At 31.6% G+C, this 21,391-nt stretch overlaps 2 protein-coding genes across 8 annotated transcripts in view; one reads left to right on the forward strand and one right to left on the reverse strand.

Annotated features, from left to right (window-relative positions):
- Positions 1 to 21,391, forward strand: part of LOC134721270 (piezo-type mechanosensitive ion channel component 2-like) — a 94,959-nt gene that overhangs the window by 41,327 nt on the left and 32,241 nt on the right. For all 7 annotated transcript variants that reach the window (XM_063584133.1, XM_063584129.1, XM_063584131.1 and 4 more), the window contains 13 exons: positions 6,760 to 6,933; positions 7,358 to 7,594; positions 7,996 to 8,196; positions 8,590 to 8,791; positions 10,876 to 10,974; positions 11,200 to 11,359; positions 11,903 to 12,088; positions 12,642 to 12,802; positions 14,491 to 14,638; positions 17,537 to 17,697; positions 18,674 to 18,807; positions 20,362 to 20,430; positions 20,691 to 20,745. In XM_063584133.1, the coding sequence (XP_063440203.1) occupies positions 6,760 to 6,933; positions 7,358 to 7,594; positions 7,996 to 8,196; positions 8,590 to 8,791; positions 10,876 to 10,974; positions 11,200 to 11,359; positions 11,903 to 12,088; positions 12,642 to 12,802; positions 14,491 to 14,638; positions 17,537 to 17,697; positions 18,674 to 18,807; positions 20,362 to 20,430; positions 20,691 to 20,745 (1,987 nt within the window). The remainder of the gene's footprint in view (positions 1 to 6,759; positions 6,934 to 7,357; positions 7,595 to 7,995; positions 8,197 to 8,589; positions 8,792 to 10,875; positions 10,975 to 11,199; positions 11,360 to 11,902; positions 12,089 to 12,641; positions 12,803 to 14,490; positions 14,639 to 17,536; positions 17,698 to 18,673; positions 18,808 to 20,361; positions 20,431 to 20,690; positions 20,746 to 21,391) is intronic.
- Positions 766 to 4,454, reverse strand: LOC134721278 (uncharacterized). Its single transcript, XM_063584161.1, has 2 exons — positions 4,294 to 4,454; positions 766 to 2,530 (listed from the first exon to the last, which is right to left on the reverse strand). Exon 2 carries the CDS (start codon positions 2,524 to 2,526, stop codon positions 838 to 840), a length of 1,689 nt encoding a protein of 562 aa, XP_063440231.1. The 5' UTR covers positions 2,527 to 2,530; positions 4,294 to 4,454; the 3' UTR covers positions 766 to 837.

The raw sequence follows: 21,391 nt of genomic DNA on the forward strand, positions 1-21,391 counted from the left end.
TATGAAAAAAATCTCAACAATAATTAATTAAATTTATTCAAAAACATTTACTAGAGATAATTGTATAGGAGTTTAATTCAATCAATACAAAACGGTATATATATGCATATTCATTTTCGTTCATTCTTATATTGTGGTTAATAACTTTGACCATTCTTCAGCTGTGCGCTTTTAATTACATATATTGTCGATAAGCTATAAGAGTTAAACAGATTTTATTTTTTCCCAGAATTCAATAAATCGGGCTAATACGTCACGACCCACTCGAGAATTCAACCAAAAAAGTTACAAATACTTGATTTTCTCCGTTATTAGAAGGAATATAAATTTAAAACTTTGCAAATGTGTTTTTTTATGTTAAGATGAACATAATTAGATGATAAGTAAAAAATCGCGGAATTTCCCTTTAAGTGTAAATATTGGGAAAGTCTTTGTTCAAATTCTACCCAACAAAAGGACTTTGTTAAAGTTATTAGAGTTAAAGTAAATTCAATTGCCAAATCATAGGCAGATCCAGGGGGTAGTGGTGAGGGGGAATTTGGTTGATTACATACTGTAAATTCAGAAATTATTGCGAGGTTTTTATTATTGCGAATAATGCGACAGAGTTGTAAACGCAATAATTAAAACTCGCATTTTATAATATTTTAACTGAATAAATCATGAATTTTCCCAAAATCGTAAAAATTAAAATCGCATTTAAGTTGAAATTAACAAAATCGCAATAATAAATGCACGCAATAATTTCTGAATTTACAGTAGGGAATCACTGAATCATGACTGGAGCAGGCCCCCTCTTAAGGCAGCCAGTGCCCCCATCCACCCCTTCTTATAACATTACCATCGAGAAAAGTCTACAGTGTATACTGATGTTTTATGGTGGGTTTCAATTGCATGACATGCAATGTATAAGTGACTATTGCCACTAATACATATAGCATCAGGACTTTCAGTGATCAACTGGTCAGTAAGAAAGGCTATGATTGCCTGACCCTCATTGTTAAGTATATGTAATGACTTATTGTCCTTATCTAATACTACAAAGTTATCTAAGGCTGTGCTAACTATATCACATGGTTTAAATTCACTCCCTTGAACTTTCAAAGAATGCCCTTTGTAAACAGAGTCAGTGTTGGTGTCTTGACTTATTACATGAACGTGTCCATTGCCACTTTTACAAGTTATATCTACTATGGCTATGCTATTTTTATGATTACTTGTGATACAGGTCACTTTTGTAAACAGTGGTTTCTTATTTATATTGTCAAACTGGTATTCTTTCTTTACTTCTGCCGTCTGATTCAGGACAACAAGTTTTGGTGCCTCATGGGAAATACCTGCTACTAGAATGTCGTTATTTTGTGATACATGCAAAGCTGTTATAGCAATTGAAGAAATGTCAAAACCTGTTGGTAAAATTTGTTTTGTATCCTTGCAAAAAAGTTTTAGTTTTGGAGAACCATTAGCCAGCAGAATATCTCCAGAGGAATTTACTGCCATGCAGTAGCTTCCAGGTTTAATGGTGGATATAATAGATACAGGTTTCTTTGTAATTTCAAGGTTTAGAATTTTTTGTAAGTCATAAACCAGCAAGGTACCATCAGGAAGAGCCATCATTTTGAAATTTTTCAAATCTGAGAGAAAATCAGAATTTATAAGAAGTGGTTTCACATTATGCGTTAGGTTTGGTTTCACATTACTTTCTTCAATTGATCCAAACACTTTAGAAAGGTATTTTATTTCTCCCCTGATGAATGTCAGAGGACAGTCAAAGTTATTTATTACTTTAACTTTTGGTACTGATATATTTTCCAAATCTTTTGATGCAGCAAATATTTCTAGGATATCTTGTGACTGAATAACCTCATTGACCTTTTTCTTTTGTTCCATTAGTGTTTCTCTTGTTCTTTTTATTTGTTTGCTTTCTTCTTCAAAAGATATGAAAAGACTGCTGGACGTTTGTCTTAGGTCAGCCAAAAGTTTGTCCTTATATGTTTTAATGGCTTTTAGCAATTCCATTTCTTGACTTTCAATTTCTTTGGTTGCACTTGCATAATTTTTTGGCCCTACAAACTTTGCTACATTAAGTTTTTCTTGATTAATGCTGGAATTGTTAAACTGTTTGTCAATTGTTTTATCAACGTCTTTTAGTTTGTCAACTATTTTATAATAACCTTCTTTAACTTCTATCAAATCATGCACTTTATGGCTCTTGGTAAAGCAAGTGGGACAAACAATTTCGTGACAGGTATTACAAAAAAGACAGCAGTTTTGATTTGAATGTAGTTTACATTTCAGATTTGTGAAAACAAGTTCTGCTTCTAGATCATCTTCATCTTTCCCAATGTCCTTTATATTAATGACATCATGATTACTAGCAGATGGAAATTTAGGATGAACTTTGTCCTTACATCTTTGGCACATCAACAGGTTGCATTCTCTACATTTCCACTTTATTTTAGGTTCTATTTCACAAAGTTGACATAGTGCTGTAGTTTGCTCTATACTTTCAGTTGATAATGCCATCAATCTAAAACAGTTAAACATATCATTTGGTTTTTTTATAAATGCAATAATTTTGAATGCCTTATCCTATAATGTTTGTGTTATCTTCACATTTCTTTCCTGGTGTATTACCAAAATCTCTCATCAGTTAAATTATAATCAACTAAAAAGCTTCTCGCTTTAAATATTATAATTTAATTGTTTTGAGTGAAGAAATATCATAACATAGGAATCAGCACCAAAACACCAAGTAGAAAAAAAGTTTGTTATCAGTTCTGTATTTCTGTATTTTTTAGTACATTGATGTTTACATTGCCAGTTTATCAACAGATGCAGAACTTATCTTCAATATTTTAATTTTTCCAAATTAGACAGTTTCTCATCATGAACTACCATAATACACCTTTTTTCTCTATATGAAAGTACGGATAATGTATTGAGATTAATTGCTTTTAAGAGTTGATAAAACTCAACATTTATCTTCTTCCATAAAAATTCTTCAACATAAGGATAAGCTGTTTCTTGTTCACGAATTAGACGGAAATTCTCATTCTGTTAATAACATACTTAATGGTTTACTTTTTAAACTGTGACTTGGATGGAGAGTTGTCTCATTGTCACTCATACTCCTACATCTTCTTTTATCTTACCTCCTATACATTTGTAGGAATATGATTGGTTAAAAGCGTCCTCGTGGAGACGGTGTGTTTTTGATATTAGGTTATTAGGGAGGCAGGGCTTATTTCATACACTGTTAGTATTGGTGTTACGTCCCTTTATACTCCATATTAGGTAAAAGGGAGTCGGGGCTTATTTCATACACAGTTAGTAGTGGTGTTACTTCCCTTTATAAAAACAAAACGGAACTGAGAAAAAATCTTAAAGGTTTCAACAGACGAAGAAATTGATGATTAAGATGGAAATAAATTCATAAAACACATTTAAACCTAACAAGTTGTTATTGTTGGCATCTGTATTTGTAGGATCAATGGAAGTTCCTAGTTTCTTAATGCTAACAGTATCGAAGTCTTGCTCATTTTGATAGGTCACTAGTCTAAATTTCACATGTAAAGATAGTTGGTAAGATAAATACGTTACATAGTGTGCTAGTGACGTAATACGGTATATATGGGGACTCCAGCTTCGCTCACACCCAATATGGAATTTACTGACCCCATATATACCGTAATAGGTCACTAGCACACTATGTAACTAATAATATCTAATTAAGCATATATTCAAATTATAAAAAAGCCCAAAAGAAACAATTAACAATGCATTGACTCATTAAATCTAATTATTCATTGGGATGACTTACTGATCATGTTATTTTTAAATACGTTAATATAAATAGAAAAAAACAGGCATGCATTACATTGTACCAATAACTATCAGAATCAGATATGTTTCTTATTCATTCAACAGTTCACTGAACACATTATAATTAGTATAAGTAAGTTAATTCAACTTCAAGGTAAACTACAGTTAATAAAAGGGGGGCATCAAAAGAAAATAGGTTTTGTTGCAAACATTGATAATATCAGAATAAAGAAATATATCTCCCTTTGAGCATTCAGTTTATCAGGTCCAATTTTCATTTAAATAAGCTTAAATATCCTCTTTCAATTTGACATTTCAACGCATTTCAATAATACAAAATTTTGAAACAGGTAAGACAATGATTTACACACATATAACATCAAAAATAGACCTAGTAAAATCCTCAATACTTTTTAAACAATTTTGCGCAATATTTACAAATAATGACTTTTGCTACAACAAAATTACCTTTATGATTCACATCATATTTAATCCATATTATCTTTTCATAAAATTCGCCAAAATCCTGCTTGTCATCAGGAAGACCCTATTGCTTTTATACTTGAATAATTGTGCACAGTTTTATATTTTTAGAGTATTGATTTACCTGTTCAGAAAAATAAGTATTGATTTACCTCTTTAGAAATTTATAGTCTGTTTCACTTCAGCCCCCATATACCAATGTGAAAGTGTAATTTAAGAATTGCACAAATTGCTCTAAAACATTGATTTTGGAAAAGAAATTTCAAAAGGATTGATAAAATAAAATAAAAGTAATTTAAATAAATAGTCTACAGATGATTTAGACAAAAACCTGTCCATGCAGTTATATCATTGAAAAAAAATTATGGTTGTATTAAGTATTTCTATTTAATCTATGCATCTATAGAACTATAAAACTGCAGATCAAATGCACAATCTAAATAATAAACAAACACTAAACATGCACACTGTCACTGGTTTATTATTCTACTGGAACACATCCACAACATCTTAGGTCTGTAAGTGAATTTAAGTACATATGCCTTATTTTTAGCCTGGATTTTTAGTTTTCATATTGCCATGATTTCAAAATTTTTCCATCTGAATTTGTCCTTGCTTTCTTACTACAATAAACTAATTGTCTAACCTATAATTAATTAAATTTTTAGCTCACCTGACCGAATGGGCCAAGTGAGTTTTTCTCATCACTTGGTATCAGTTTTCTGTTGTCATCAGTCATCACTCTGTTTATTTTTACAAAAATCTTGTCCTCTGAAGCTGCGGACCAAATTAATTAAACTTAGCCACAATAATCTTTTGGGTATGTAGTTTAAAAATGAGTTTGATGATCCTGTCTGGGAATCAAGATGGCTGACATGGCCAAAAATAGAACCCAGCGGTAAAATGCAAGTTTTGTCCAATTATTTGAATACTATAAACACGGAAAATCTGGCAAGGGCAGAATTTATCAGAAAGATGAGCTCAACAAATTGTTCAAGTACATCAAAACTGTCCAACAACTTCATATAGAAGTTATGCCCTTTTAAAATTGACTAATTTTACTTTAAAATTGACAAATTTTACCATTTTTTTTTCTTCGATATTGTCTGTTATCTTGAAAACTGTAATTGATTGAAAGAAACTGTATATAAGATCAACAAGTCAACACCATCCTAGAGTTATTGCCTTTTAGCAACAATTTAAAAAAATATTATAGATTGAAAGAAACTCAGGGTTTTTGACCTCAGGCATAGATTACCTTAGCTGTATTTGGCAAAACTTTTAGGAATTTTGGTCCTCAATGCTCTTCAACTACGTACTATATTTGGCCTTTTTAACTTTTTTGGATTCAAGCGTCACTGGTGAGTCTTTTGTAGACGAAATGCACTTCTGGCGTAAATACTAAATTTAGTCCTGGTATCTGTGATGAGTTTCTTCATATGCAAATACGATCAACAAGACAAGACTTGAGTTATTGCCCTTTAAGGATGATTTTTACCATTAAATTTTTGCATTTTGCCTTATATGACAAAAATCATAAGAGATAAATCAACACTTAAATACTAGTATCACTAAAATTATCAGTAAGGATATACTAACAAGTAAAGTTTCTGAAGTTAGTTAAAGTTAGTTTTTATAATGTGATTGCCCTTAAATGAGGATTTTTTTAACCCTCTTTTGTGTTTTAGCTAAAACTAAAGAATCAAATGAAATGATAGGCAATACTAAAACAGAGATTTTTGTCATGAGTTCTATTCTTGTTTACAGTGTTGGAGGGTTTCCTTGGTTGAATATGCACATATATCAATGTTAAAAACCCAGGCTCTTTAGAGCCTCTAGTTTTAATTAATTAATCAGAACAAGTAGTGGTATTGAGGTGGAAGAAAATAGACTTGTTAAAAAAGGTACTTTAGTCTTACAAAGACATAAAACAACTACTGGAAGAATTCTAGGTTCTCCTTTTAGAGGAGGGATTTACAAAAAGTAACAGGTTACAACAATTGGTAACAAATTGTGACATAACTATTGGTTTTGGCTTCAACCCAGATATTGCTAATTATGTGAAAATAATTTTAGGACAACACCATTGTCCTATATCAGTTTAACATAAACTTGACATTTTTTTATTCATTTTTTTTTCATGCCGACTTACAAATTGGTCGTAGTTAGTTTAGTAGTATATATGTTGTGTTTTGTAGACTGTTGGTTATAATGGTCGTTTCTTCTTTTTACAGTGGCATTGTCAGTTGGCTTTAATTTGGTATCCCTTTGATATCTTCTCTCTCTTTCTAGAATACTCTTCTTCTTACAAATGAGATTTTGTAATACTCTGAGATTGCAATCAACTTACTGTTAAACCATTTTGTTTTCCTTTTTTTAAAGTATTTTGTTATTCCATATTCCTACCTAGTATTAAATTTATTCCAAACACATGTATTGTTTATTTTCCAGGTGACTGCTGTGAGTGCTGTATATGTATTTTTCCTAGCGATATTCCTACCAATTACTGGAGCATGGCCTTGTATGGCAGTTATCTGTCAGTTCTGGACTGCCATAGTATTGCTGGCAAAGACCATCTATCAGCTGAATCTTGTCGAGAAAGATTACTGGATCACAAACTGCACTGTAGGTTTCCAGTCACAAATTGAGTGTGCCTTGCTTTTCAAACAAAATTCCTATATTGCAAAAGGCCACATATTTTAGTCCTACATATATTTTTCAGAAATCCATTTATTCTGTCAAAAGTATATTGAAGTGAAATTAATGGAAACTTACACACTGCATCTCTAATACACCAACAATTTAAAAATGACCAAAACTATTTTGGTATTTTGCAATAGAAATAATAATGACGACTAGTAGATCTACATTTTCTTCAAAGACCACAAGGGAAAAAGAGATTTCTTGAATACTGTAATTTAGTGAAAATGATGTAAATTGTATCTGGTGTCAATATTTGATGAAAAATGATAAATTATAAAGATACTTTTCAATATGCTATATGAAAACTTAGTATATTTTATGACTTAATTGAATGTTTTTTTAACAGGCAAATTTCAGTATGGAGCCACCCATCATACCTTTAGGTCCTACAGTGAATTCATCCTCCAGTGTTGTAAACTCATCTGGTTCCCCATTATTAGCCAATTCATCTGGATATAACAGTATAAGTGGTGGAACAGGTTTGTCTGCTTCCAATGGTGTCACACCAGATACTAATGGAACAATTAACCAAGCATTGTGGGTAGGATTTGCAAAGACCAGTAACCTGTCTTATTATCTTAGTGTAAGTTGAAATAAGTGATTATAGATTACACTATAATGGGTTGCAGTAGGAACCATTTTATTATCAGTAGGTTATTTATAAGAAAATTGTTGTTTGAAGAAAAATATCAGTCCCTTTTGTCTTTTCATAACAAAGAAAAAAGATCAATTAAAAAGGGAGGTTTTCTAAGAGGCAATCAAAAACCAAAAGTAGAAGAAAGGCAAACAACACTGTGGCCAAAAGTAAACAGACAATCAACAAACCAGAACAAAATATTAAGACTAGAGTTACATTAATCGTGCAAAATCTTGAGTTTAAGAGCAGGAGATTTTTTTATTTTAAAATCTCACTTTATAAAGATTAGTTAAGAAAATTCAAAATTTGTTATAAATTCTACAGAATAATTTGTTCCTCTTTTACAGAACTACATAGGAATTCTGTTGATACTTGTTCTGTACAAGCTAATAAAATGTCATCAGTCACAATATTATAAGAAACCTAGTGTAACCAGACCATCACCAGGAGTTATCTTTCTTGAAATCAAAAGACAAGAGGCAGACAGAGGCTTACTTCGTTGCTCTAAATACTTTGCCAACTTTTTCTTCTATAAGTTTGGATTGCAGGTAAGATTTTAAAAATCTTGTGTTGAGAAAGTTTAAATTTGAAATAAAAATCTGTTTTAACTGAACATAAGCTTTTGTCCATGTTTATTAGTGATTCTTGAGTCTATTCGTTTTAATATAGGTTTGTTCAGTCGATCCTTTTTCTGTCTGCACTTTCTTTTCATATTTTTTAACCTATTCCTATTTTCAGATTCATTGAATTTCATGTTGGGAATGCTTAGCACGACAACTTGTGCATTCTTGTTTAAATAAAGTTTTGATTATTTTGTGGTGTTTGATTGCTGTCCCATTTAAATATGACCCACATCTCATCTTATTTATACCTTGACATATATAGTAAAGAATCATTTATGTTTTATTTCACTTAATATAATAACCTGTTATATGTTTCAGTTATGTTACATCATGTTGGCAGTAACCATTTGTGTCCGGGTGGATGTTTACAGTGTCATCTATGCTGTCATTCTTGGAATACTTCTGGTACTCAGTAGGAGAGGGAATGCTTTGATATGGCCATTGATAACCATCATTCTAGCTGTTATGTTACCTTTGGAGTTCCTCATTTGTCTGGGGCTACCCAAAGGGTTGTGTATTGGTATGTAAATACTTATATTAGTACAGTAGACTCCACCTAATCGGATATCGGCTAAACAAATATATCGGCTATTGTAATATTATTTCAAAACACCGAACCATTCCTTATACATTTCAGTCAAAATACATCGGATAATCGAATATCGGTTATTAGAATATATCGGCTAATTGGATAGGAATATTCATGAAAAATGTGTGAAACCATGTACAATCGAATATTTTGAAATAATTTCATATTTTTCTTGACAGGAAATGAAGCCGGAAGTTGCGCCATTACGAAGTTTAAGAAAATTTCAGTACAGAAATGTTTCATTTTAATAATAAAACGATCTTTTTAGTCAAATAAAACATGTTTCTTCTTGTTGTCTTGTTTATTTTATGAATCTGATATTATATTTTGCCTAAGATGTGTTTGTTGTGTGTTTATCAAAATGTGATCGTTATCATTTACTTCACAAACAAGGACACGACAGAAATAATAAACTGTGCGTGATGTTCATCAATAATTATTAAATATGAATGAAAAGTACCTCTTTCTCAACAATTTATTAAAATGTATATAAAAATCTCGTGTAAAAATAAGGAATCGTGTGTCAATAGCATATCCCAGGTGAAATAGAATTATGTAACTTGTACACATGTACGCCATTTTCCTAATTTACATAATATTCAGCCTTTTATTTTGAACCACGGCAGATAAGATAGAAAAGTAAATTAATTTTCCTTATCTTGATGTCCAATTTTATAATCATAAAAGTAGTTGTATTACTTGAAATGGAAATGTGTTTCATAAATAAAAAACTGTAGAAAAGTAGATCCGAGTTCGATCACCTTCTTAAGCTATTAATAGATTTACCTGTGGCCTACTTCCGAGAATTCATAGTTATTTTTAGCTTTTACCTGTTTTAACACACAAATGAAACAAATCACGCAAAAACAACAAGTCTCATTATTTAAGAGGTACATATTTTATTCAGATTATCAACACATAATTAAGAAATCAACAGACTGACAGTTAAACAAAATACATTGTAATCAACTGATCGATCTATTACTCAATCAACCGATTTATCCGAACTTGTACCTGAAAAAAACATTGAGATTAGTTACAAATTTCCATTAATAAAGCAGCTATAATAGCTTGGTATCTTAGGGTTGTGTCTGTCAATTTAAAAAAACAAACTTGGAGGAATATACCTTCATCGGCTAATTGAATATATCGGACAATCGGATATTTTTAGCTGACATTTTGGGTATCCGATTGGCCGGAGTCTACTGTATATCAGTTTCAGCATTTTTTTTATTTTTTTTTAAAGATAACATATATTTTATTCAATCATTTCCTGTTATATAAATACCTAAGTAGCCCAGGTTGCATATTTAGGGGCCCCTGTTTTTTAACATCCTCTCTTGACCAGTTTCAGCATATTAGTTCATTAAGTGTTAAAGTAAAACTGATGGACCAAAACTTGCTCAAAGTGACTCTGATTGGAAATGTTAATGATTTATAGAACAAAAGTTGCAGTAATGACAAGTTATTTTATACAAGATACACTTTTCATTTAAGAGCAAAGGATAAGTGTTTGAAATAAAACTGTTAACAGAATGTCAGTTGGAACAGAAAGTATAAACCATCCTACAACATGTAAAAGTATTTGAAAGATTTGAAAGAGAAACAATATCATTATAAATACACTACCAAAATAAGTTGCATGGTAACCTCATATATGTACACACAAAAAAATTTAGATAAGTTTACTTCAGGTTAACAAAAATTCAATTTTGAAGATACCATAGGGTGCAATGAAGCAAATATAGATGAACATCAATATTCCAATTTACAACAATGCAATCAATAATCAATGAAAATATTGCTTGGAAAACTTCTTGATATAGGATTGTGTTTAAATCAGGAGTGAACTCTATGCTTCAGAAAGATAAGAGTTCCTGCACCTCAAGTGCAGTAGTCAATCTCAATAGTACTGATGGTTGACCATTCACAATTTAGGTATATCTTACAACAATGCCAAAATAAATATTGTGCATTTACTCCTGGAAGTCTATAAAATTCTTTTTCTTTTTCAGAATATCCTTGGTCTTACATTGAGATCTTTGAGAGAAACTTGGAAAAATGGCTGTATCTGCCTGACTATAACTTCCCACCAAGAGCTATCAAACTTATTGGTAAGTACAAACTCTGAATATCTATCAACAGCTCTCAACTTTGATAAATCTAGATTGCAGATATTGATATCAAATAAACAGATTTTATCAAAAGTGACATTGGCATTGATGGAAATTATTTCATAAAAAAATCTATATATATTTTAACAAAAAAATCAAAAAAATTGTCTTAAATAACACTATAACAATTTGAAAAATTTGATAAATTACCTTTTAATTTTTTAGCCGATACAATTCAACTTTTGTTGATTTGCCTACAGTGGCAAGTATTCCGACGCGAATCAAGTGAAGGAGATTTGCACCCAGGAGGTTCCAATAAGGATATTCTAGAAGAAGTTGAGGCCAGTACTCCAATTAATGTTCCTGACTTTACTGGCCATGCCAAGTAAGAATTGTCTGCTTTTCATTTATGTTGTCTTTTTATCATCAGTGTCAGAAAGTTATAGTAAATGTTTGGGAGCATATATTCATGTGGAAAGAAATGGGTTTTCAGATAATGACTTGATTACCTCTGAAGCAATATTATCAGACAAATTATTGCTCAACAGACATGTATTTAAACATGCATATAAAAATGTGTAGAAGTACCAACAAACAAACATTTGCATCTTTTTGCTGTTTGAAATTCAAATTTTTATATATCAATATATTAATATTTTTTATACATACACTGTAAATTTAGATATTATTGCTTGCAATTACTATTGAGATTTTGTCATGTAAGACTAAATGCGATTTGTATTTGGCTATATTGAGAAAATACCTGTTTAATTCATATGAAAAATTTCAAAATGCGAGTTTGAATTAATGCCATTATAATCCTGCAGCATTTATTCACAATCATAAGAACATTGCAATAATTCCTTAATTGACAGCAATTGTATATTATGGTAATAATTTTGCAGTAAAAAAAATAATGTACTTTCAGGTCATACCTTGATGTGTTGAAGATAGGCTTCTTCACCTATATGTACTGGGTAACATTGTTTATCATGTTCATCACTGGTGCTACAAGGATAAACCTGTTCAGTATGGGTTATGTGATAGCTGTGTTTGTGTTTATGTGGTATGGACAGGAGTTCTTATTGCTACGTCTGAGGGTTATCAGGAGAAGGTAAGGATATTTTATTTCTTCTGAGAAGTACTATGTAGTATGAGTATGTTTGATTTCATGTTTTATGGGCAGGTTAACTTACTTCCATCATTTAGAATTGAACTATCAGATTTTTAAGATAAGTTATTGATTGTTGCTTGCTTAAAGTCCAGTGGCAAATATTTCATGCATATACAGGACGAGGAAAGTATTAAGATGATATATATTTGTTGCCAAGTGGTCAAGACAAAGCCATAGTTTTAACTGAGTTTAGTAAAACATTTTGGTTTCTGGACAAAATCTTTTGAGCCATAACCAAACAATGAAGAAGTCTGCTTCTATTTTGTGATCACTAGATTAAAGTTCAAGGAAACAGCAACTATTGATACACTGAAATATTAGTACAATTTTGGATACAGATAATATCTTTGACTATTAAAATTTGTTTGACAGTTTTTCATTTGATGAAGAAAATACTTCTATTGATTTTGAGGAATTTCAGCTAATAATGTAAAAACCTACCTTTGTATTGTATAAAATCTGATTGCTAAACATTCAATGAATTTACTTGCAGATGGAACATGCTGATTGGTTACACTTTCTTTGTACTGTTTATGAAAGCCGTATTACAGCTTCTTGGTTGTGTATATATAGACAAGCTATATACAGACCAGTGTTGGCTGATTCAGCTCTTAGGCCTGACTTGTCTCAACCCATCTCACATATTCAATACAGGTAAGTATCGACTGATGGCTTGTATGCCTGACTTGCTTAAATGAAGGGATGGCAAGGGTTTCTTATTCAAACTTTTTTACCCCATCTTCAAATTCCACCCTCTACTCCCTCTTTCCTCCCATTACTCAGAATTTCCACAGAATATCCCTATTCTTATATCCCCACTCTCCTGGTTCCTGCCCCCTGACTCTGACTTCCCTCCACCTCAATCAGGTTAATATTGACTTGGAATAAAAGTTATCTGTAAAGGATATATAGGAAATATCATCTGCCATTATCTTTAAAATCACAATTGCATATTATATAGATTAAAGATTATTCTGAAATGAGAGTGTTTTTTTATGCCCCACCTACGATAGTAGAGGGGCATTATGTTTTCTGGTCTGTGCGTCCATTTGTCTGTCCATCCAATTGTTCGTCCATCTGTCCCGCTTCAGGTTAAAGTTTTTGGTAAAGGTAGTTTTTGATGAAGCTGAAGTCCAATCAACTTGAAACTTATAGATATAGGAAGATGTGGTGTGAGTGCCAATGAGACAACTCTCCATCCAAATAACAATTTAAAAAGTAAACCATTATAGGTCAATGTAAGGCCTTCAATACGGAGCCTTGGCTCACACTGAACAACAAGCTATAAAGGGCCCCAAAATTACTAGTGTAAAACCATTCAAACGGGAAAACCAACGGTTTAATTTTTACAATATATAATTTACGATCGTTTTTTTCAACCGAGAATAGCAACCCCTCATGAATTATATCGTTTGTATACAATTCATTTAATTATCCGCTGTGCCATGATTGGCCATCTCCATTTTTTCTTAACAAAGCGTGTTACATGTTATGAATTTACCTACAATTTCGGAATTTATCTTTTTCCTTCAAGTTAATGGAATCAGAAAAAAAATCCCTATTCTATGAAGAATATCAAAAACTTGGCAAACAATATGAAAAGTGTTTGTAGTAAAGTATACAGTTTCATTTTTCAAGTACAACGTTAATTCATCGAGTCCATTGAGTAAAAGAGAAGGCAGGATAAGCAACTTGGGTGTGTCAATGGAAAAAAAATATGTGAATTGAGTTTTTTTTATACGACCGCAAATTTTGAAAAAATTTTCGTCGTATATTGCTATCACGTTGGGTGCCAATGAGACAACTCTCCATCCAAATAACAATTTAAAAAGTAAACCATTATAGGTCAATGTACGGCCTTCAACACGGAGCCTTGGCTCACACCGAACAACAAGCTATAAAGGGCCCCAAAATTACTAGTGTAAAACCATTCAAACGGGAAAATCAACGGTCTAATCTATATAAACAAAACGAGAAACGAGAAACACGTATGTATTACATAAACAAACGACAACTATTGACATCAGATTTGTACACATGTTGCTTATGACATGATCTTTTTAATTTTAATGCCAAATTAGATTATTTACCCAATTTCAAGGTCCATTGAACATGGAAAATGATAGTGCGAGTGGGGCATATGTGTACTTTGGACACATTCTTGCTTTAATTTCAACAATAATATTGGACATATGCATGGCTTTTTCTCATGTAGTTTGGGAAGCATATGTTGTTAGTGGCAACTTTTTACTTGTCAATTCAAATGCAAGTCTTGAACTCAACTCCAAAGGTTGACCAGTATGAATTTGTTGCTAATTAACTATTTATGTTTCCTATTTTAGGTGATTGTAAGGTTGAAGAAGATGACACTGGGTTGGCGTGGGATGTGATTTGCTTCACATTCCTCCTACTACAAATGAGGATATATAACAGTCATTACTTCAGACATGTTGTAGTTATGAATCAGGCCCAACACAATCTTGCTTCTAGGTAAGAATTATCACTGCATTTAAGACACACAAAATATAGTACATCCAATCCATGAACTTTTATAGAAATTTATCAATGAAATATATGATCAGTTATACAAGTACTTTGATTTTGACAAGTTAACAAACTTATTTAAAATGGTTATTGTTGACAAGTTTCTTGTATTCTCATAATTATATGTATAAAATTAATAAAAATGAGATTTAAATCAAATGAGACAACCCAACACACCAATAAAATCAAACCATAACCTGTATTTTATCACGATGATTGAAATATGCTGTTGATTTTATTTTTTGAAAACATTTTTTTTTCAAATTAAAAATTCTGTTTGTCAATAGTTTCTAATGTTCTGCGTTATATGAACAACAGATCTATTAGAAATGTAGATTCCACAACTGCAACAAGTGTATTATGATATTTCTCCACTCGAAACAGTTAAATTTTAATATTTAAAGTGTGAGGCTTACTGAGCTTTTTAAATAATAAATTTAACTGTTGAGAGTGGACAAATATTGTAATACACGAGTTACAGTGGTAGAATCTGTTTCTCTTATGATTTTTAACCGGATTTTTGTGACAAAAAAGTCGGTTATTAAATTGGGGATGCTCGGCTGGCAGGCGGCAGGGCGGGCCATTTTGACTTTTACTGTTCAGGAGTTATGGTTCTTGAAAGATTGAAAAATGGCGTTTCCAGTCGTGTCCGTGCATTTACGCATGAACAGTTCTACCAAAGCTTCCCAAATTTTAATATGTTGTAACTGGTGACAAAATGGAGGTCAAGTTCAATAATGACGATTTTGACTTTTACCGTTCAGGAGTTATGGTTCTTGAAAGATTGAAAAATGGCGTTTCCAGTCGTGTCCGTGCATTTACGCATGAACTGTTCTACCAAAGCTTCCCAAATTTTAATATGATGTTACTGGTGACAAAATGGAGGTCAAGTTCAATAATGACGATTTTGACTTTTACCGTTCAGGAGTTATGGTTCTTGAAAGATTGAAAAATGGTGTTTCCAGTCGTGTCCGTGCATTTACGCATGAACTGTTCTACCAAAGCTTCCCAAATTTTAATATGTTGTTACTGATGACAAAATAGAGGTCAAGTTCAATAATGACGATTTTGACTTTTACCGTTCAGGAGTTATGGTTCTTGAAAGATCATAAAATGGTGTTTCCATTCACGTTGTTGCATTTACTCACAAACCACTCAATCTAAGCTTTTCAAATTTTAATATGTTGATACTGATGACAAAATAGAGGTCAAATTTGATATTGACAATTTTAACTTTCACCAATCATCAGTAATGGTTCTTGCGATATTGCCAGGACACAAATAAATGCTAATAAATCCGGTTTGCTGTCGTTGTGACAGCCTCTTGTTATACGCCTGGGACGGGACGTATTATGGTATACCGTTGTCCATCCGTCGGTTGTCCACACTTCGGACAATAACACAAAATACCTTCACCAATTTCCATGAAACTTAAGTGAATTGTTTATATCTATTGACGTAAGCTCCCTTTCGGTTTTTTTTAATTTCAGATTTTTAGTTTTGAAATTTATGGGGTTTTATTCATAAAAAAGGGGGGATTTTCAACACTTCGGACAATAACTTAAAAAGGCTTTCACCAATGTCCATGAAACTTTGGTGAATTGTTTATATCTATTGACGTAAGCTCCCTTTCGTTTTTTTTAATTTCAGATTTTAAGTTTTGGATTTATGGGGCTTTATTCATAAAAAAGGGGGGATTTTCAACACTTCGGACAATAACTCAAAAAGGCTTTCACTAATGTCCATGAAACTTTGGTGAATTGTTTATATCGATGTAAGCTCCCTTTCGGTTTTTTTTAATTTCAGATTTTAAGTTTTGGATTAATGGGGCTTTATTCATAAAAAAAGGGGGGATTTTTAACACTTCGGACAATAACTCAAAAAGGCTTTCACCAATGTCCATGAAACTTTGGTGAATTGTTTATATTAATTGATGTAAGCTCCCTTTTAATTTTTATAAATTTCAGATTTTTAGTTTTGGATTTATGGGGCTTTATTCATAAAAAAAGGGTGATTTTTAACACTTCAGACAATAACTCAAAAAGGCTTTCACCAATGTCCATGAAACTTTGGTGAATTGTTTATATCTATTGATGTAAGCTCCCTTTCAATTTTTATAAATTTCAGATTTTAAGTTTTGGATTTATGGGGCTTTATTCATAAAAAAAAGGGTGATTTTTTACACTTCGGACAATAACTCAAAAAGGCTTTCACTAATGTCCATGAAACTTGGTGAATTGTTTATATCTATTGATGTAAGCTCCCTTTCAATTTTTATAAATTTCAGATTTTACATTTCCGTGTTATGAATTTTTTTTGCTTAAAAAAGGGGGGATTTTTCCAATTTTGGGACAATAACTAACACTTTCACAACATTTTATGTATGGATGAAAAATTAAGACAACAAACTTAGTTAAATTTGAGGTAGCCTTAATAGTGCTAATATTTTTGTGCATTTTTATTTATTATTTGGGGGTGGTATTTGACAGGGCTCACACTATTTCTAGTTGATCATATAAATTCATTTAAAGCATAAAAGACAAGTTAAAAGAGCAACGGGCGTATCATGCGCTAAAGCGCAGCCCTTTATTATCCTTCCTCTTCAAAGATTTGAGAAAAGTTGTGTACTTTTGATGTGACGTCATCAAACATGGTCGCCTTTTTTCATGACGTCACAGTAAGAAAATTCAGAAGAAAACAAGAAAATTTAACGTCACAATTAAATTTCAACTAAACAGATTTTTCACTAGTGAGGAGAAATATTTTTCTCACACCGGTGAGGAAATGTGAAAATAGCACAAAAATTAGATAACTACTTTTTACTAATACATTTTACTTCATTAGAGGAGCAGAACTGATTAACCAAACATTAATAGAGAGTGTTCTGAAACAAAAGGAAGAAGAACGTCAAGTGTTAGACAACATAAAGAAAAAAATGGATGCCATCAAAGAAAAACAGAAACATGTCAAAAAAGACTTTGTTGTGCCTGATGAACATTTTCAGAGTAAGTTTACAAAATATATTTTTATGTGGTTAACAATTTTATCAGAGATATCAGAATTAAGGGCATAGTGACTTCTCTTTTTGAAACTGATAAGGATAAGTGGTGAGACTTCAAAGTGAAGTGGTTGTTGGCTTGCAGCAAACACTACTTCATGTATTGAATGGGAGAACCAGCAATCACTGAAATATCATGAATAACTACCAAACTTAAAGCAAAAATAAATTAATTAATTAAGCACTGGCATTTAATAGAAGCTATATATAAAAATGCCTAAAAAAGCAGAGCAAAAGACCAGAAATAAAAAAGAAGAAACTTTAGCTATGAGGCAGCAATTGAATGAAACCATATGAACTGCAATTATATTTTTGACCCCCACACCAGAAATTTATATAATTTCTATACAGTTAAAAAATATGGTAGCAAAGTTCTCTCTAGGCACATTCGCTACTACCACCAATGAAAACTGACAGCCACTATATATTCAATAGTTCATTTTCTTACATAGATAAGGCCCTTAGTTTTCTCGATTGAATTGTCTTATCAGGGCCTTTTATAGCTGACTATGCCGTATTGGCTTTGCTCATTGTTGAAGGCCGTACAGTGACTTAGGTTGTTAATGTCTGTGTCATTTTGGTCTTTTGTGAATAGTTGTCTCATTGGCAATCATACCACATCTTCTTTTTTATAATAGTGTTAAGCGATTTAATAACAGAAAAAGTAATATTTTAGCATTGTTTATTAAAGTGAATATAATAGATCCAATAATTTGTTTATATCATAATCTGTACTTACCTGTCTGAAAACATTTGCAATTACCCTTTAAAACCCCACACATAATTGCTATTTATCGTAGACAAGGTTTTTAACCCCCCCCCAAAAAAAAAAATAATTAAATTATGCATAGTGAAGACCATATGAAAATTTTGAATTAATTAAGGTCAGGCATAAGATTTTACATTTGGCTCTATAACTTCAGCTATCAGATCTGGTGATTACTATTTGTTTGAGGAGGAGAGTGAATCAGAAGAGGAAGTTGGAGGTAAAAAGGTCAAGGACAGTATTACTTTTGGTCAAGATGATGAAGAAGATGAAACACCCAATCCTTTACAGGTAAAGAAATTAAAAAAAAGAAAAGAAGGGAGAAGAAAGTATGAAACTTTGTACTTAAGAAACCAAACAGAAATAAAAAGACCAATTTCATGAGGTCCATATATATTTATGTTTATGTGGATATCAGGTTATATGACAGTGGGTAGTCTTCTGGGGTCATCTCGATGGTTGAATTGATGGTGTCTAGACAAAAATACATGAAATGGTGATATAAATTATCAAGTACATGCATAGTAAATTGTTTATTTCAGACTTATTGTCATTTAGATATAGGTATAAGAATTTTTATATAAAATTTGAGAATTTTGAATCAAATTGGTGAATATGAATTTGACAGCTAAATGACCATTTTAGGGAAGATAACTCGAACACATTTTTTTTTTAGTGAGGAATAATAGAAAATGTTTTTACTTGTAGCAAGAAAACAAGGTTTGTGACATCATATTTCTTTTATTGTCTGAAAGCCTATTTTAAAACCTATCTTCTCATCCCACATCCAACAAAGTTCTTTTTATTTCACAAAAGAGTGTTTTTTCATGCACAATCTATGCAAATTTGCTCAATTTTGCAGGTCTTGCATATCACTGACAATGAGAAATCATGTCATGACATGACATGACATGTCAAAAAGTGTGTGAAAACGTGTGACGTAGATGCATACTTTTTAATATGAGCAATGTCCATAATTTCACATTTAATATAAAAATTTGTAAATATAAAAAACAATATTGTACTGTAAACTTTTATTGTATTCAACAGTCTTTAAAAGCAACACCACTAGGCACATATTCAAAACAACTGCCAGTTTGATTACATTGTCTTGATAACAAGGCTCACAATATATCAATGTCAAGTTCTGATCAGAATTCAAAGTAAATTTCTTTATGATTGAAAATGCTCTCTCACAGTGAGAATTGACATTTGGCTGAACTAAATTAGCGTTATCAAGCTTTGAAAGAATGGCATAGCGTTGTTTTTTTGACCATGTAAAATATCATCTATTATCTCTGGCATCACTCCCAACAAACTATATATGTTGCTATTGCCTAGTCTTGTAGCTTGAACAATAGCATGATGACCCATACTTTTCACGATTTTTTGAAAAAAACATAGAAAAATCGGCATTCTGGCAAAGTATGTGAAACTTCTATCTGATGAAATATATACCAATATCTGACAAGAAAGCAATATAAGTATTCAAGAGCCAACCCAATACCTGAATCACTATTTTGCCTTTCTGAGATTACCTTGCTTATTTTCGTGCCAACTTTCTTGTTATAAGATAAAATGGGGGACAAAGACGAATAATTTCCTGAGTGCTGGCTATATTTACACTGGCTATATTTGCTTGTACACCCTTCTTTAAATATCTCACTAATGAGTATGCACAAAAGAGCTAAAACAATCTTCTTAAACAACCACATCTAATCTAAAAGTATTATACAGCAATGCACTGCAAAGGTTTTTAGGTGCTAAAACTTGTTCACCAATCCCTTCATTGGATTATTTAAAAAATCAAATGCTGTAATATGGAGATACTGATTTCTTTTGCAGCTAATATCAACTGCAATGCATTCTGGTACTGATGCAGCAATAGATCAAGCTGAAGGTGCTGAAGATAAGGTCAGTTATAGGACTTGTACCATGTTTGAATTTTACATCAATGATGCATAATAGCACATACATAAATCATAACTCATATGATGTAGGGACAAATTGCTACAGAGTAGCATCTTGTTTGAATTGCTTGAAATAGAAGTAATTTTTGTACTCATTCATTTAGCTTGACTGTAACTACCTTTAGTTATTTTATCAATATTTCAACAGAAACAAAAGTAAATGTACATGTGTCAGTTAATCAGTTGATTTTAACTTTTTCGTAGTGCAAAGATGAACAGACAAAGGATAAAGAGCAAGAGGATGAAGATGAAGAAGAAGGTTTGTAACATTGGAGGGGGGTCCTGGGTCCTCAGTCATAAAAATTTACTCCATACTCAGAATACAAAATTTGTGCTCAAATCACTAAATCCTGTAATTTGATTGGTTGATTCCAGAGTTTGAGTACGGAAATTGTGTTAAAAAGTTTTATGACCACAAGGCCTGTAAACCTAATTGCTAGTTTGATGAATTGAGAAAATCAGTCCATTGGAATACAGTTTATAATGTCTGATGTTTGTCTTTATGTAGCAAAACTTGGGTAGTGTCTTTGCTTTAATGGTACTCTGAAAACAAATGAAAGTGACATTTAATTAATTTTGAGGAGTATTGTCATTACTGCAGATGCCTCTAAGATTTCACCAAGAATAATATATTGGAATTTACAAGTTTATTTGCTTGTAGTCCTTTTTAAAAAAAAACAGAAAAACTAACAAAAGTTAATTTTATTTTTTTCCATTGATAAATTGATGGATAACAGTATTAATAACAAAGATAATTTCCTACAACTTACAAGATGTCTTGTTCTTAGAATTTGATGTCAGTCAAATATATTTTTCAAGTGTGGCTGACGCTGATATTTTGACAGTACAATAGAGCTAAGAAAGCATTTTGGTTTGTCTGATTTGTCTATTAACTAATTTTTATG

Source organism: Mytilus trossulus, chromosome 6 (genome assembly GCF_036588685.1).
Source record: "Mytilus trossulus isolate FHL-02 chromosome 6, PNRI_Mtr1.1.1.hap1, whole genome shotgun sequence".
NCBI classification, from domain to species: domain Eukaryota; kingdom Metazoa; phylum Mollusca; class Bivalvia; order Mytilida; family Mytilidae; genus Mytilus; species Mytilus trossulus.

What these genes read in the sequence shown, in the direction of transcription:
- LOC134721278 (XM_063584161.1), bottom strand. Translation starts at nt 2,526, where the DNA reads ATGGCATTATCAACTGAAAGTATAGAGCAAACTACAGCACTATGTCAA.